The 15231-nt window shown below is 35.4% G+C and overlaps 1 protein-coding gene across 7 annotated transcripts in view; it reads right to left on the reverse strand.

Moving 5' to 3' along the window:
- HEATR5A (HEAT repeat containing 5A) overlaps positions 1–15231 on the reverse strand; it is a 122586-nt gene that overhangs the window by 89471 nt on the left and 17884 nt on the right. For 6 of the 7 annotated variants that reach the window (XM_040476877.1, XM_040476882.1, XM_040476881.1 and 3 more), the window contains 7 exons: positions 14611–14719; positions 12018–12167; positions 11014–11188; positions 4826–4986; positions 3464–3719; positions 2693–2848; positions 844–1094 (listed from right to left, as the gene is read on the reverse strand). In XM_040476877.1, the coding sequence (XP_040332811.1) occupies positions 844–1094; positions 2693–2848; positions 3464–3719; positions 4826–4986; positions 11014–11188; positions 12018–12167; positions 14611–14719 (1258 nt within the window). The remainder of the gene's footprint in view (positions 1–843; positions 1095–2692; positions 2849–3463; positions 3720–4825; positions 4987–11013; positions 11189–12017; positions 12168–14610; positions 14720–15231) is intronic. The other variant, XM_040476879.1, reaches the window with a different exon arrangement.

A 15231-nucleotide genomic window follows, 5' to 3' on the forward strand; every position in this document is an offset into this window, starting at 1 on the left:
GGCCCTTAAGTTACCTTCTGTATTCTATTAAAATGAACACAGTAGTCTTTGATGACTTCCTTGTTCTCTGGCATGACAAGATATTTGAGGTTTATATTGTGCATTTCCTACCCCGGATCTGGAACAAGCCGTTCCTTCATGTAGCCCAGATTCCTTTTTGCTAAAATGGGTTTTGAGCCATAATCTGAGCACTGGGGGTTTTCCTTGCTACCAGGTTGTCAATGCTTTTAGGTCCTGTCACTGGACAGAGTGAGGATTTAAGTATTTTTGAAAAGAAAAAAATTATCAGGGAACAGTGATATTTTCCATTCAAATTTAACACAGGGGGCTTTTACTTCCTTGATTTTACAACTGCAACTCTCTTTTTTTAAATATGGAAAATCTTGATTCCTAAGAACATTAACTATTTTCAAAATACTACTAATTTTAAAATACTATTACCAATAATACTATAACCTACAAAATTACTTTAAAAAGTTTAAGATTTGTCCTTTACAATGCGATTTTATTTTATTATATTTTTTACATGCAATTTTAAATGCACTTCTATGGCAGAGCTAAATATATAGCAAAATAAAGCCTTCAGGAACAAATTCTGTTACTAAAGGAAGATATTTCCAATAAAAAGCACAGAAAGCACTCCTGTTTAAGAGTGGATAAAATATTTTTTACTATCCCTTCATTTTTCACAGCAATTATTCGATAATATTTAAAAATTAAGTAAGTTAGCTGACTGGTCAGAAATTTGTCCTACATGGCTTTGACTGGGTGATACACAAGACGATGATGTTTTTAGCAAAAACTGGCAACGTCATTATCATATGTGGAGAATGAAACCATTACCTTGCCCTTTCCATGAGGAATTCCTAAAGGACAATGTTTCACTGCTCCCAACAAAGCTGCCACAGCAAAACTAAAGCCAGTCACTGCTTCAGGTGAAGACTTAAGTACAGTAAGCCGTTCCAGGCAACGGTCTAAAAGAGGTGTTAGGTAAGAAGGTAATGCCACAGCAATGCAGTGTAAACACCAAGCTGCCGCTAGTCGAACAGAAATGCTAGGATGCACAATAACTGAAATGACACTGTCAAGAATGCCTGGAAGGACAGGAAAAAAAGACTTAGCTCTACAGATAAACTCACTTAGCCAAAAAAAGTCAAAAGAATAAGCAGCCACATGGATATAAAATATATTATCTTTATCAAAAGTCAAACCAGAATAGAAAAAAGACAACATAGTTATAATTTTTATTTGTAAGAATTACTTCTACTAATATGTCTCATGAAAACTGGTTTAAATTAAAACACAAAAGAAAAATTTTATTTCCTAAATAAGCCAATGTTCTGCTTTTTGATCTTGAGATCACTATTCATTTGGTACTTGGAATAAAAAGTATCAATAAATAACAAAAACACCTTGAAAAGAAATGTCACATTATGCTCCATCCTCCTCTTTTTAAAAAATCTCTTTTGGCACATTTATCTACATAATTAGTACACTTCCTATATGCCATATCACTCTTACCTGAGAATAAAATGTTAAATAAAACAGGCTTTGCTAGGTCCTCAGTAGTCTACTAACCAATTATGAAGACAGTGGAGTACCACTACTGTTAAGAATAAAAGTCTGTATTTGCTGTAATTCAACATACAACTTCACTGAAACATGTAACAATTCACGTTGACTACTACTTCAATAATATGGGATAAGAGATTACAAACTAAACATAATGTAAACTTCAGTCAGCAGGAAAAACATGTCACAGTCAAAGGACAAAAGCCATCCAAAGTGAGTTTTAAAAATGTTTAAATAAAAGACCACATATTCTTATGATTTCATTTATATGAAATGTCCAGAATAGGCAAATCCATAGAGATAGGAAGTAGATTAGTGATTATCAGGGGCTGGGGGAAGGGAAATGGGGAGGGACTGCTAATGGGTATAGGACTTCTTAGCGTGATGAAAACATTCAGAAATTAGTGGTGATAGTTATACAACTCTGTGAATATACCAAAACCACTGAATTGGATACTTCAAAAGGGTGAACTTTTTGGTATGTGAATTATCTCTCAAAGTGATTAATTTTCTTAAAAAAATTTTTTTTGGTGTTTTTATTCATTTTTGAGAGACAGAACACTAGTGGGGTTGAGGGCAGAAAGAGAAGGAGACACAGAATCTGAAGCAGGCTCCAGGCTCTCAGCTGTCAGCACAGAGCCCAATGCGGGGCTCAAATTTATGAACCACAAGATCACGACCTGAGCTGAAGTCGGACACTTAACCGACTGAGCCACCCAGGTGCCCCTCAAAGTGATTAGTTTTCCAAGAGAGTAAGAAAATGGAGACTGCTTGAAAGGAACTTTGAGGAAGTGAATTACTTGTATCATACAAGTTTTCACTGTAGATGAGAGACAAGAATTGAGGTTTGCTTCTTTTTTCCATGTTATCTTAAATATCTCCAGAAAGGGAAACTAAGGGGGTGACTTAGAGAAAAACCTTTAATTATAAAAGAAAAAGCTGAAGTATATAGTTATTTTTTTAAATTTTGATTATATACACTTCATAAAACATCTCTAACAAATCTATAATGGAATCTATAATAAATGAGCTATATGAGGGAGACTCTCTTCCCTGGAAAAAAGTTGTCTAGAGTAAAAGTAAACACAAGGTATACAGATGAGTCACAAACAACACGTACCTGAACTTGAATCTTGCAGCAAAGGTGCAGCTGTGGTGCCAAGACTGTATGTGAGATTTCCAAGTTCTTGTAGAGCACACACCAGCATATGCTGGCTGGCTGTTACATCTGTGGAGCCAAGCCGGGTCTCCACATTACTGTCACTCATCACAGCATCTGACAGAAGCAGAAGAACTAACTATGCATCAATGTTTTATTAAAATATATTGTAGGGGGTGGGTGTTAGGAGCACAAAATATAAAGGTAAAAATTAATACTTCCACTCTTCATATATGAAACCCTTAAGGCAGTTAACTGAAATACTAAAATGGGGACATGCATTAATTGAGAAAGAAATGAACCAATATAACCAATTTAGTTCAAGCAACCTGACCATCAGCCCTTAATTACTCTTACAGCAAGTCGCACTGAAAGGGAGAATTCATGGAAAACTAAAAAATATTCCAATTTTATTGGTATATGAGATAAACAGAGTGGACTTAAAATAGTACAGGAACTGACATGGATTGTTTCAAAACACTTTTATCAACTTCTAGGGGAAGACTATGAATTCTGAGGAACTATTATCACCAGCCTTTAAGACTTAACATATATATGACAGGTCTTACCAAGTGAGATAATTTATGTCTCATCTATGTATTGACAACTTTGCCCTAAAACAAATGACCTCTATTACAAAAGTGTTTTTTGTATTAATGTAGCCAGTCTAGCTTTTCTGAAAGGACAATTCCTTTAGAGCTGTTAAAACAGAATGTTGTAGTAGATCCATACCCATAACTTTCTTTAACTTCCAGATAGCCTGGCAAATATCCTTGGCAGCAGCAATTTGAGCTTTTTCTCCAAGAAGGCCTCCTATAGTAGCTCGGAGGATAAATGAAACACAACGGCGACCGCAGACAGCGTCAGTCTGAGTTTGGGTGGCTTTAGGGTGCGACTGTGACACAAGACTTAGAATATGGGAAAGAAAGGCAGCAAAATTTTTCTCTAGCCATGTTCCTCCTAGTGTTGAAACAAATACCACATAAGCCTAAAAAAGAAAAGAGTTTTATCTTCAAAATGAAATACTTTCAATTCTATATTAATATTTTCTCTTCTACTAAACATACATAAATTATTGTTTCTTTTTACTCTTTCCACATTTTTTGATTTCATTTATGCTGCATTTTTATTTGGTCAGACTGTGTAAAGTTGCAGGATAGTGAACAGAGCCAGCCAATACGCAGGATGTGCCTCTGGCTACTCTGAACAAATTCAAGCTCTTTAAGATTCTGAACAAGAAAAGCCAAATCAAACATGAACACATTGTAAGAATTAAATATATTCCAACACCCTAACTCTAAGGGAATTTAAACCCAGAAATGTGAAAGGAAACTTTACAGTGATGAATCACTGCTCTTTACTTGCATAAATGTTAATGGCTGGTCTTACTCCAGAGATACAAAGACAGTAGATTTCTTACGTAATCTGTTCTTTTAGAAATACTCAGTTTACAATTATACTGGGATACCTTACATTCTCAAGAACTCTAACATCTGTATACAGTACAAAACAATGAGAACATACGTGAATTAACAACATTCACTTTGAACCATAAGGGCATTTAGAAAACAAGATAATTCAGAGACCTCTGTGTTGTTTTATTCTAAGATACTTTTCCTAGGTTTAACTTAGATTATATGCTATGATTTTTACTTAGGAATTGAAACCACATAAAATGGAAATACAATATTACCCATACTGAGTGATACATACCTAACGTGTACCTTATATCTGAAATGTAAAAGCACACAAAAGCACAATGGAAAACATGTTAAACTACAAGACACATGAAAGCATAAGGCCTAGAAACAAACAAATGTTATTTGTATTTCAAAGGAAATAAAAATTTCTATTAGGAACTAAAGACACATTGTGAGTAATAGCCTATTTCATTGGCTTTTAGGTAACTACGGTTCTCTTACTTGTAATGTAGCTTTTAAAGAGTGTTGTAGCCTTACCAAGTCTATTTTATAAATATGAGAGCATAAGTGATGACCCTGCACAGTATCATTTATGCCTGGAATATGCAGATACTAATATCCTCATTAGAGAGGCCAGTGAGCATTACACGTAGATAACTGATATGTGACTCACCTGAGTAACTCCAACTCGAACATCCCTACTGACTGAACTGGTTCCTTTCAGCATATCTCCACTGGCTCGAAGAAATCCTGAACTCCCACGCAGAAACCCTGTTCCTAGTAATTCCAGAACTTCCTCCAGAGATACTCTGCGCATGCTTTGACGTGAGGCTGCTATAACAAAGAACAAAATATGTGATTCGTACTTTACAGACTAAAATTTTAATGCATGACCCTGATTTGTATGATCTTGGTTAACATGTTAACTGTAACAAAAATAAACTAAAAATCCAAACAAAATGCAGGACAGGACATTACATGCGTTAACACACAAAGTTATACAAGGGTTCAGAGGTCAAATCCTAACAGATTCTGAAGTATCATGTCAATGACATCTTAAACACTAAGCCACTTTGAGATTATGCCCTACTACCCTCTTTTCCACAAAGAAGTTAAAAGGCTAACCATCCTCTAAAATAAAAAACATAAACTCCCCTCATTTTCCAAAAATTCTTTTGAAATATTACATGTTAAATGTTACATGTTAACCAACATGTCCTATTTTTTAAAAATTTTCAACTGCAGGCACAACTTCTTTATCCTCAGTCTGTAGAGAAATCAAAGCTAAATATTACTAATTTGCTCAGTTGGCCCTTAGGCTACAATAATTAAGAGATTAATTAAGGCAGAATATTTACTTTCAAGTTTGTCTGCAGTTTGACATAGGTGAATTTCTACCTGTGAATATCTAGGGAATAAGAGCTCTCAGGGAAAAAAAAAAAAAAAAAAAGAACCCATTTTCTCCCTTTCATTCTTCTGAGTAACGATGGTCATGAGCTCTGACACCATTATTGGCTCAAGTCATACACAGTGGGGAAATAAACTTCCATTAATCAAAGTTATGAACAAAAAATCTACTCCTTAGGCTAAGGAGGAAGTAACTATCTGAAACAAATGAAAATCTATATTGGCATTTGGGAGAAAAACATTAGTGAACAGTATAAAATCCGTGTCCTCATGGATCATAAATCCTAGGAAGGAAAGAATAAGGAACATAATAAATGACCAAATATACAGTATACTGGGCAGTAATTAAAGCCATGCAAAAAAATAGAGCAGCTCAGGAACACTGGGGGGAAGTGTTTGTGTTTTGGTTTTTGTTTGTTTTATTTATTTTGAGAAAGACGAGAGAGGGAGAGAGAGAGAGAGAGAGAGAGAGAGAGAGAGAGAGAGAGAGAAAACGAACATGTGGGAGAGGGAGAGAAAAGAATCCCAAGCTGGCTCTGCACTGTCAGCACAAAGCCCAATGTGGGACTTGAACAAACATGAGATCACAACCTGAGCCAAAATCAAGAGTCGGTCACTTAAATGACTGAACCACCCAGGTGCCCCAAATGCTTGTGAGTTTTATTTATTTATTTATTTATTTTTTAATTTTTTTTTTCAACGTTTCTTTATTTTTGGGACAGAGAGAGACAGAGCATGAACGGGGGAGGGGCAGAGAGAGAGGGAGACACAGAATCGGAAACAGGCTCCAGGCTCTGAGCCATCAGCCCAGAGCCTGACGTGGGGCTCGAACTCACGGACTGCGAGATCGTGACCTGGCTGAAGTCGGACGTGTAACCGACTGCGCCACCCAGACGCCCCTGCTTGTGAGTTTTAAATAGGGTAGTCAAGGGATGCCTGGCTGGCTCAGTCAGTTAGGCGTCCGACTTCATTTCAGGTCATGATCTCACAGTCTGTGAGTTCAAGTCCTGCCTCGGGCTCTGTGCTGACAGCACAGAGCCTGGAGCCTGCTTCAGATTCTGTGTCTCCCTCTCTCTCTGCCCCTCCCCTGCTCATGCTCTGTCTCAAAAATAAATAACAACATTTTAAAAAATTTTTAAAAATAAATAGGGTAGTCAAGGTAGGATTCATTGGAAAGGTGACATCTAAACATTGTTTGAGAACAGTGAGGGAATCAGGTATGCAGATATATGGAGAAAAAGTGTTCTAGGCAGAGCAAATAGGTAGGGCAAAAAGGCCTTTCAGAAGGATATGATGCCCAATGGGTTCAAGTAGAGTTATATGAACAGAGCAGTGGAGGAATCTAATATGAGACAGGCCAGAGTATAAGGATGGGGAGAGAGAAGACATTGATCCTTGTAGATCATTATTATAAGGATGTGAGTGAAGTGAGTGGGTCTAATGATGGACCTTAAGCAGAGCAGTGATATAATCTGTCACTTTGCTTCTGTGCTGAGACAAGAAAATCCACTAGAAGCAACTCAGTAATGCAAGCAAGACATGATGGTGGCTTAGATCAAAGTGGCTGCAGAAGAGTGAAGTTGGATATACATACATATGTATTTTTAAGTTTTTATTTCAAAACTATTCAAAAGTATGTTATAAAAAAAAGCTGCAAGAATTTCAAGATAAACTCCCGTGTCCCCTTCACCTAGAGTTACCATATTTTCCTTATCACTTTGTCATTCTTGAAGAAAACATTTATAGAACAGCACTCAATCTGAGTTTGTCTAGTATTTCCTCAGAATTTTTGGCAGGAGAACCACGTTAAGTAATGCCATAATCCTTTTCAATGTATAACATTAAAATGCACTGTTAGTCTGTCCCTACATTGGTATTATGATCTTTGAACACATGAATGAGGTTTGTCTGCCAGGTCTGTCCACTGTAAAATATCAACTTTCCTTTCGTAATTACTATGCAACCTGTGTGGTGATCCTTTAAGACAGTATAAATATGCTATAACCCATCAAACTTTCATCCAACTAGGTACAGAGGATTCCTACCTGCATAAATTATTACTATAATGACTGCAAAAGGTCATTATCTAACAATCATTCCTTCAATATTTATTAGTTAGCATTTACTGTAGAAAAGAACTTTCTCTTTTATTTATTCTCAGTAGGCACTCATAGATTTCTTTTTTATTTAATAGGTTATAATAAATTTCTGTCATTATTAATTTTGCTTAACAGTCCTGGATGTCACCAGTGGGTCTGTCTTCAAGGATCTGGCCAGTGGAAGCACCTTATTTTTCTGGCACAACAATAAGTTCCAAGCTCATCTTCAGAGGCGTCAGCCTCATTATTAGCCAATCCTAAAGATGTCTCAATTCAGGGTACATTTGAAGACTGTCTGGTAGAAAAGCTATTGAGTATGAGAGATAAGGGTCAAGGGTGACTTTCCAAATTTTTATTTGAACCTCTGGAAGGAAGGATAGAATTGGCATCAACTGAGATTAGCAAGCCTGTAAGTAGAACAGGTATGTATATTTTCTAGGGAAGGTGAGATCAGGCATTCGCTTTAGGGCAAGTTCACTTGAAACATCAAATAAACTTCCAAAGAGATGTCAAAGGGGCAGCTAGATATGAGAGTTGGGTGCCCAGGCTAAAGATACAAATCCAAGAATCCCTGAAAGATGGTATTTAAGCCACGAAACTGGGTAAGATCACCAAGAGGATGCACATACATACACTGCAGAAGACCAAGTACTAGATAAGGGGCTTCTTCTGTAAAAAGATAAGGAATCATCAAAGATGGAACAGGAATTTCTAATGGAGAAGAAGGAAAACCAAGAGTGAATGAAGTCCCATAGGCAAGTGAAAAAAAGAGGAGGAAAAGGATCTGCCAAGTTAAATACTGCTGAAAGGTCAAGTGAGACAACTGAGAACTGCCCACTGATGTTGGCATGGCGGAGTATCAGAATATAAGCTCAAAATAGGCACTTTTGATTTGTTTTGTTCAATGACATAACCCATGTACTCAGAAAAGATACTGGCCAAGTATAAACACTCAACAAATATTTACTGAATGAATGAATGAACATGGAGGTCTTTGGTGACCTTAACAAAAAAAGCAGTTTTGAAGCAGTGAATGAGGAGAATCCTAACTGAAGTGGTTTGAAAAATATGGCAGGAGAGAAACTAAAGACAGTATCAAGAACTCTTCGGAGGAACTTTGCTGCAAAAGGAAGAGAAATGGACCTCCAGCTCACTGGGAAATGAGACAGAAAAGGATTATTTTTTTTTAAAGATGGGAGAAACAAAATCATGTTTCTGTAGGTAATAATCCAATAGAGAGAGAAAAGCTGATATAAGAGATGAGAGACTTTCTAGGGCAATGTCCTTGAGCAGGTAAGAGAATGATAGAGTAAAACCTTGGATTGCAAGTAACTTGTTCAGCAAGTGTTCTGCAAGACAAGCAAATATTTCTAACAAATTTTAACTTGATAAATGAGTGATGTCTTGCAATATGAGTAGTACATGATGCTAAATATCACGTGATCACAACTGAGTCAATGTTTCTTGAAATTTGCTTTGATATACAAGTGCTTTGGATTACAAGCATGCTTCCAGAATCAATTATGCTTACAAATGAAGGTTTTACAATATTAAATTAGATATTAAAAGATCACATCAATTCCTACAACTCGTTCCAATGATAGGAAAATGTCACACTCAATCCCTGCTTTTTAAATGCCTTGGAGTAACATACCACTTGTTTGAATGAAGCCTGTTAGTTTTACTAGGAAAATCATTTCAGTTCTCTACTTTATAACCTTTGTGTATTATGGTTGAGTATATAAACCTCCAGTGCATTGGTTTTCTAAATTATTCAGCACTATGTTGCTATTAGTCCCCACCTTTAAAAACTCTATTATGATACCTACATCACTTCTTAGTGGTACAAAAATAACTCAATTATTTGCAGGCTAGAATTTATTGACGCAAGATGACAGAATTTCTAACAAAAGATTAGGCTAAATCCTAAAGATTTCTTAGTGTGGATGAAGCTGATTCTTCACTTTGCTCAATCTGATTACAAAAACACTAGCATTAGTTTAGTGCTACCATCAAAGCATATACACTTATTTATTCACATTTCTTATGCATTTCTACATTTTGCTTTTTTTACTGCAACTGTGTGCCAGCGCTAATGATACATTTATAGAAATGTATATAGAAATGAGCAATCCACATTTTCAAAAGGATTAATTCAAAAGACATTAAACATGTTTTCTAACTTTAATTTTTTAGGTGGCTTAAGATTTAAACTCCTAACTGTCCTGAACAACTTTTTTTTTGGTTTGGGTTTTTTTGTGTGTGGCTTCTTCCTGTTCCTATTCACCCTTTCCTCACTACCCGGTAAGTAAGAAAGTCTTAATGAATTGTAAGATTAAAGAAACTGTAATGAAAATAAAAATTTATTATAAATTTTACTTATAATCTCAGAATGAGGGGACTGTAGTTTATTAATGTTCCCCATGTGACTGTGATATGCTGTGCTTACTGTCCTCTCCCATCCCTGGTTAAGAAACACTGGCTTTAGGAAAAACAATTTCCCTTTATATAATGATAATGATTTCTTAAGCAACGCCTCTCTAATTTTAATGTGCATTATGAATTATCTGGAGATCTTGTTCAAATGAGAATTTTGATTTAGTAAATTGTGTGGGGCCTGGGTTTCTGCATTTCTTACAAGCTTCGAGGTGATGCTGATACTACAGGTCTGCAAATGTTTGAGAAGAAAGGTTCTACAGAACAATCACATTTTCATTTGTGTGAGATTATTTATTTTTTGGAGACAGAAAGATAAAGCAAATTTTCAATTACTCATCAATGTTTTACATACACTGCTGATTAAATCCAGGAAAATTCTTGTTTTCAAAAATATCCCATCTGTGCTCATTGCCTATAAGTGTAGGAATAGGGAATAAAAAGTAACAAAAGCAAATTGTCCAAGTATGGTGAATTTCAAATACCTGTTGTTTGTAATTATTGCCCAATTGTTTTTAGCATTGTTCCCTTATACCGACCTAGAAAATGGCAAGCCAAAAATAGGGAATCAAATGCATGTTGCTTAAAAGAAGAACTAAGATACAGATCATATCTATTATTAGATAATGTTTCACAATTTACTTTTGAAAAAAAAAGCAAAGACCATAGTATAAAGAAAGACAATGACTAAATAAAGTGTATTTCTTCAAGAGTTCATTTTTTTCCCTCAAATTTTTACTGAATTGTTTAAAAATGAAATCTTGGGACCTTTAGCAATGTTTATAAACTAAAATTGATCTCTAAGATATCCTGCAGCTCTTCAGAATTAATATTGGATAGTAGTAATACTCCTTTATGTTTGTATAAACCAACTGGGAAAAAATTATAAGACATTATGAAAATAATTATATAAATTTACCTGCTCCTGAATGTTTAGAAATTATAGCTTTAGCCAACACCGTGCCTAGTAGCTTTGAAACTGAAATCCTCACATCATAATTGGAACCTTCAAAGGACTTAAAACATAGTGTGGCCACACTATCCAGGTCCGTACTCCACATAAAGATGGCCTCTTTCTGAAGTTCAAGGAGACACTATTTAATTGGAAAAAGAGACATTAATGAACAACAAAATGTTAACTGTCAGGTTCAGAGCTATATAAGTTGTAGAAACTATCAAGTTCTAACAAAAATGATATACAAATTTAAAGTATGTAAACAATGACTGCAGGGACAAAAAATGAGTACTTACTAAAAGTCATAAAAGTTATATTATATAAAACAATGTGTCCACAGAGGGTGGGAGGAAAATCCATTCTGACTCAATAGGCTAGGAAAAATGTCTTTAGAACAAATTTGTCGGCTATGAGCAATTGTGACAATGATTACAACAACTTTACCATACTATCTAACCAACTACATTAAGAAGGCATGATAATTCTGCACAGGATCTCAAGACTTGGCCTGGATCCTTAGAAGACTAGACTGCCTTAGTTTGATTCTGTTCCTAGCTTGCAAAAAGTGACATATTCAAAAGAAATTAAAATGTCAAAATCTAAATCCTAGACTTAAAAAAAAGGCATGATAAGCACAGATCTCTTTCAAATAACGTAAACTTTACATGTAAAATTTAGTTTACAAAATTACAGAGAAGAAGCATGGTAGACTGAAAGGAATACTTAGTCTGGTAACATGAATTCCCCACCCTCCAACAATGTGCTGTGAACTACTTGAAGAACCTTGGGAAATCCATAGAATTCTCTGGGCCTCAGTTTCCTCATATACTAACATAAGATTAGTCTCAGCTGATTGCCAAGGTTGTAGCTTTAGGATCATGTGGCTGTTATTAGCGTTTTCACAGGGATGAACTAATTTAATTTTCTTTATATTTATTTTGAGAAATTCTGCTTATTAGACCATTTACCTTTGCAGCAGCACAACGAACAGCCATGGATCTATCTGTCAGGCAGGATTTAGCAGCTTTATAAACATCCCTGTGGCAAGGTATAGCAGCAGCTCCTAGTCCATTTAATATATTTTGTAGACTCAGCATAATCTCATATCGACCTTGAGACTACCAAAAAGAAGAAATTTAAATAGTAAGAAAAGAAATTCACTGTGAAAAGCAGCATTTAGCATCAAAATTTACCTCCTACATTAGTGAAACACTTACCTATCTGTGTACACTAACCAACCCACCCAACATTAACAGCTGTTATTTTATGCAGTTTACTATTTGAAAAGTGTTGTCTATATTACATTTCAACACAATACAAAGGGTTGATGTGAAGATTAAATGAAATTATATGAAAAGTACCTAGCACAAAGCTTGCATGTTGCTAAGCATTAAATAAATGGTTGCTGTTAATGAGGCAATATGGTAAGAGTGTAGGGTCTGCCACCTAGCAGGTGGGTGACCTTGGACAAAACTGTTTCTTCATCTGTTAAATGGACGTATCCACCTCAAAGGCTATTGTGGAGATCAAACAAGTTACTATAGGTAAAGTACTTAGAATAGTACCTGACCTATAGTACATGCTCAGTAGATTTCATAGCTTTTAACGTCATTTAATGAGTCGAGTAGTTTAACTCTGAGGACAAGTCTGGGCTTCAGACTTAAAAAGACCTGGGTCTGAATTTTGGCTCTGACCCTTAGTACCTGTGTGGCTTTAAATTGTTCCTACTTATTTCTCCATCTAGAAGATGAGGATAAGATGAACCCCATAGAGCCAGTATGAGAAGTAAATAAACCCTTGTGGGGAAAACATTCACCACAGTGCCAGGCACACAGTAAACACACACAAAAAATAGTAGCTCCTCATGTTACTGATGTTTTACTAAATGCCCCCAAATGATTTCTATATCCCAGGAAGTTAAGGCCACTAAAGATAACTAAAGTTGAGAGAAGACAAGATCAACATCAAGTATCCTTTTCATAGGAATATTAATTTATTTTATCTGTTTAAAGATATATGAACATCTTCGTTCATCTTTGTCATGACCTGAGCCAAAATTAAGAGTATGACACTTAACCAACTGAGCCACCCCAGGTGCCCCTGATGTTTTTAATTTATATATTCATTTCTGAATATCTTTGTTGAAAGGAGCACAATAGTGAATAATTACAGGTGGACGTAACAAAATGGGTCCTAAGGTGAAACTTCTGAATTTCCTTCTATCCCAACTTTATGTTGTCTATTACTGAAAGGTATGGATCAAAGGTGGGAACCCTTTTGATATATCCAACATGTTGTGGTACCTGATCAACTAAACCATAAAGACAAAAATAAGAAGAAATAAAATCCTTAGCAATAACTTTACAATTTCAGAAACCTATACAGCAATTCTCTGTTAACTATAGGGCCTGGAAAGAAGACAGCTTAACTAATGGGAGTGAAGTCAGAAAAAAGTTTAAGGTGGTCATTCCTCACTAGATAAAAGTTCTTACAAACATTTCCTCTAAAAACAAAAGATTAAAGATGCGGACAATCTCTTCTGCTAAATCACTTTCTTTAATCTTTCAGCAAACCACTGCTCAGAAGTGAATTCCTGAGTAGATTCTATCACCAGTATTATATAATAAGCATCACTTCTTGAATCAGCTATGTTCTTTTTTTTTTAAGATTTTATTTTTTTAAGTAACATCTACACCTAACATGGGGTTTGAACTCACAACACTGAGATTGCAAGTTGCATGTGCTACTGAGACAGGCAGGCACCCCAAATCAGCTATGTTCTTCTCAAAATTTAGCATATTTTACATTTGAACTTTCCAATGTTGTATCTTGGTGCATTAAAAAAAAATGTGTTTAGACAGCATTTTTCTAAATTATTTCAGAGCTGTTTTCTAGACTTCTTTTCTAGGTAAGGTTAGAACAAGAACTGGTATGACATTTTTATATTAAAAACATTTTTTTTTTGTTTATTTTTAGGGGCCCCTGGGTGGCTCAGTCAGGTGAGCGTCCACTTTGGCTCAGGTCATGATCTCATGTTCCATGGGTTCAAGCCCTGTGTCAGGCTCTGTGCTGACAGCTCAAAGCATGGAACTTACTTCGGATTCTGGGTCTCCCTCTTTCTCTGCCCCTCCCTGTCACACACTCTCTCTCTCTCAAAATAAATAAACATTTAAAAAATAAAGTTTATTTTTATTTATTTTGAAAGAGAGATAGCAAGTAAGTGGAGGAGGAGCAGCTTGTCCTTATTGACAAGCACTTGCTGTAGTACTAGTAAGCAGTATTGGGGAAAGGTGATGTGAGAGGAAGAAGCAGGGATGGGTCTGCCAGAGAAATACCTTAGTTTTTGCCTATCTGAATTTATCTATAATCTCATATTATGGGCTTTGTAATAAAGATTCAATATACCAAGTACCTATGTGCATCTCCCAGAAATATTTTTATGGATAAATTTATATACATACCTACATATGCTTATCATATGTAAAGAAATTTTATTGGTTCAAGAAATCATAAAACCTATATAATACTACCTTTTTATTCTTTGGTTGAACTTGCACTCACCTCTGCACTCTTCATAGCTTTAAGAATATTCCCCACTGTATCGGTAAAGGTGTTAACCAGGATTCTCCCCAACTTCTTGTACAAGGAACCCAAACATACCACAGCAGCACTGAAACAACATTTAAATTAGAAATCAGTCACGAGGGAAAAAAAAAGGAAAAAAAAATCTTAGACTATTAAAGGCGACTATTTAATTTTACCTTTAAAGGATAAAATTGCCCAGAATCGACTCCACAGTTAAATCCTAAGGCATAACACTTGCATGAGTATCAAATAATTATACTTTCAATAACAAGAATTTTAAAAAGATGTATCTTCAAATAATCTAAACCTCAGCCCAAAGATTCCATTCCCTCAAATTTTATAAAGTAATTTTTCATACAATTGACCCACATATATTATTAGATAATCGAAGATACTCTTAAAGATAAAAGATAAGTAAAATAGGAAATAATGTTCTTATCAAGTCTGAAGTCTGAAACCTGTATGGGAAGATATATCCTGTTATAAGCTAAAAGATCAACAAAAATTTCTGTAAAATAACTACTGTGGAACCATACATGGCAAACTGCCTTCTCTAAAATAACAGATGAAAAAATGAACTGAATAATACACTGAAAA

Source organism: Herpailurus yagouaroundi, unplaced genomic scaffold, assembly GCF_014898765.1.
Source record: "Herpailurus yagouaroundi ecotype Mexico unplaced genomic scaffold, PumYag 141, whole genome shotgun sequence".
NCBI classification, from domain to species: Eukaryota; Metazoa; Chordata; class Mammalia; order Carnivora; family Felidae; genus Herpailurus; species Herpailurus yagouaroundi.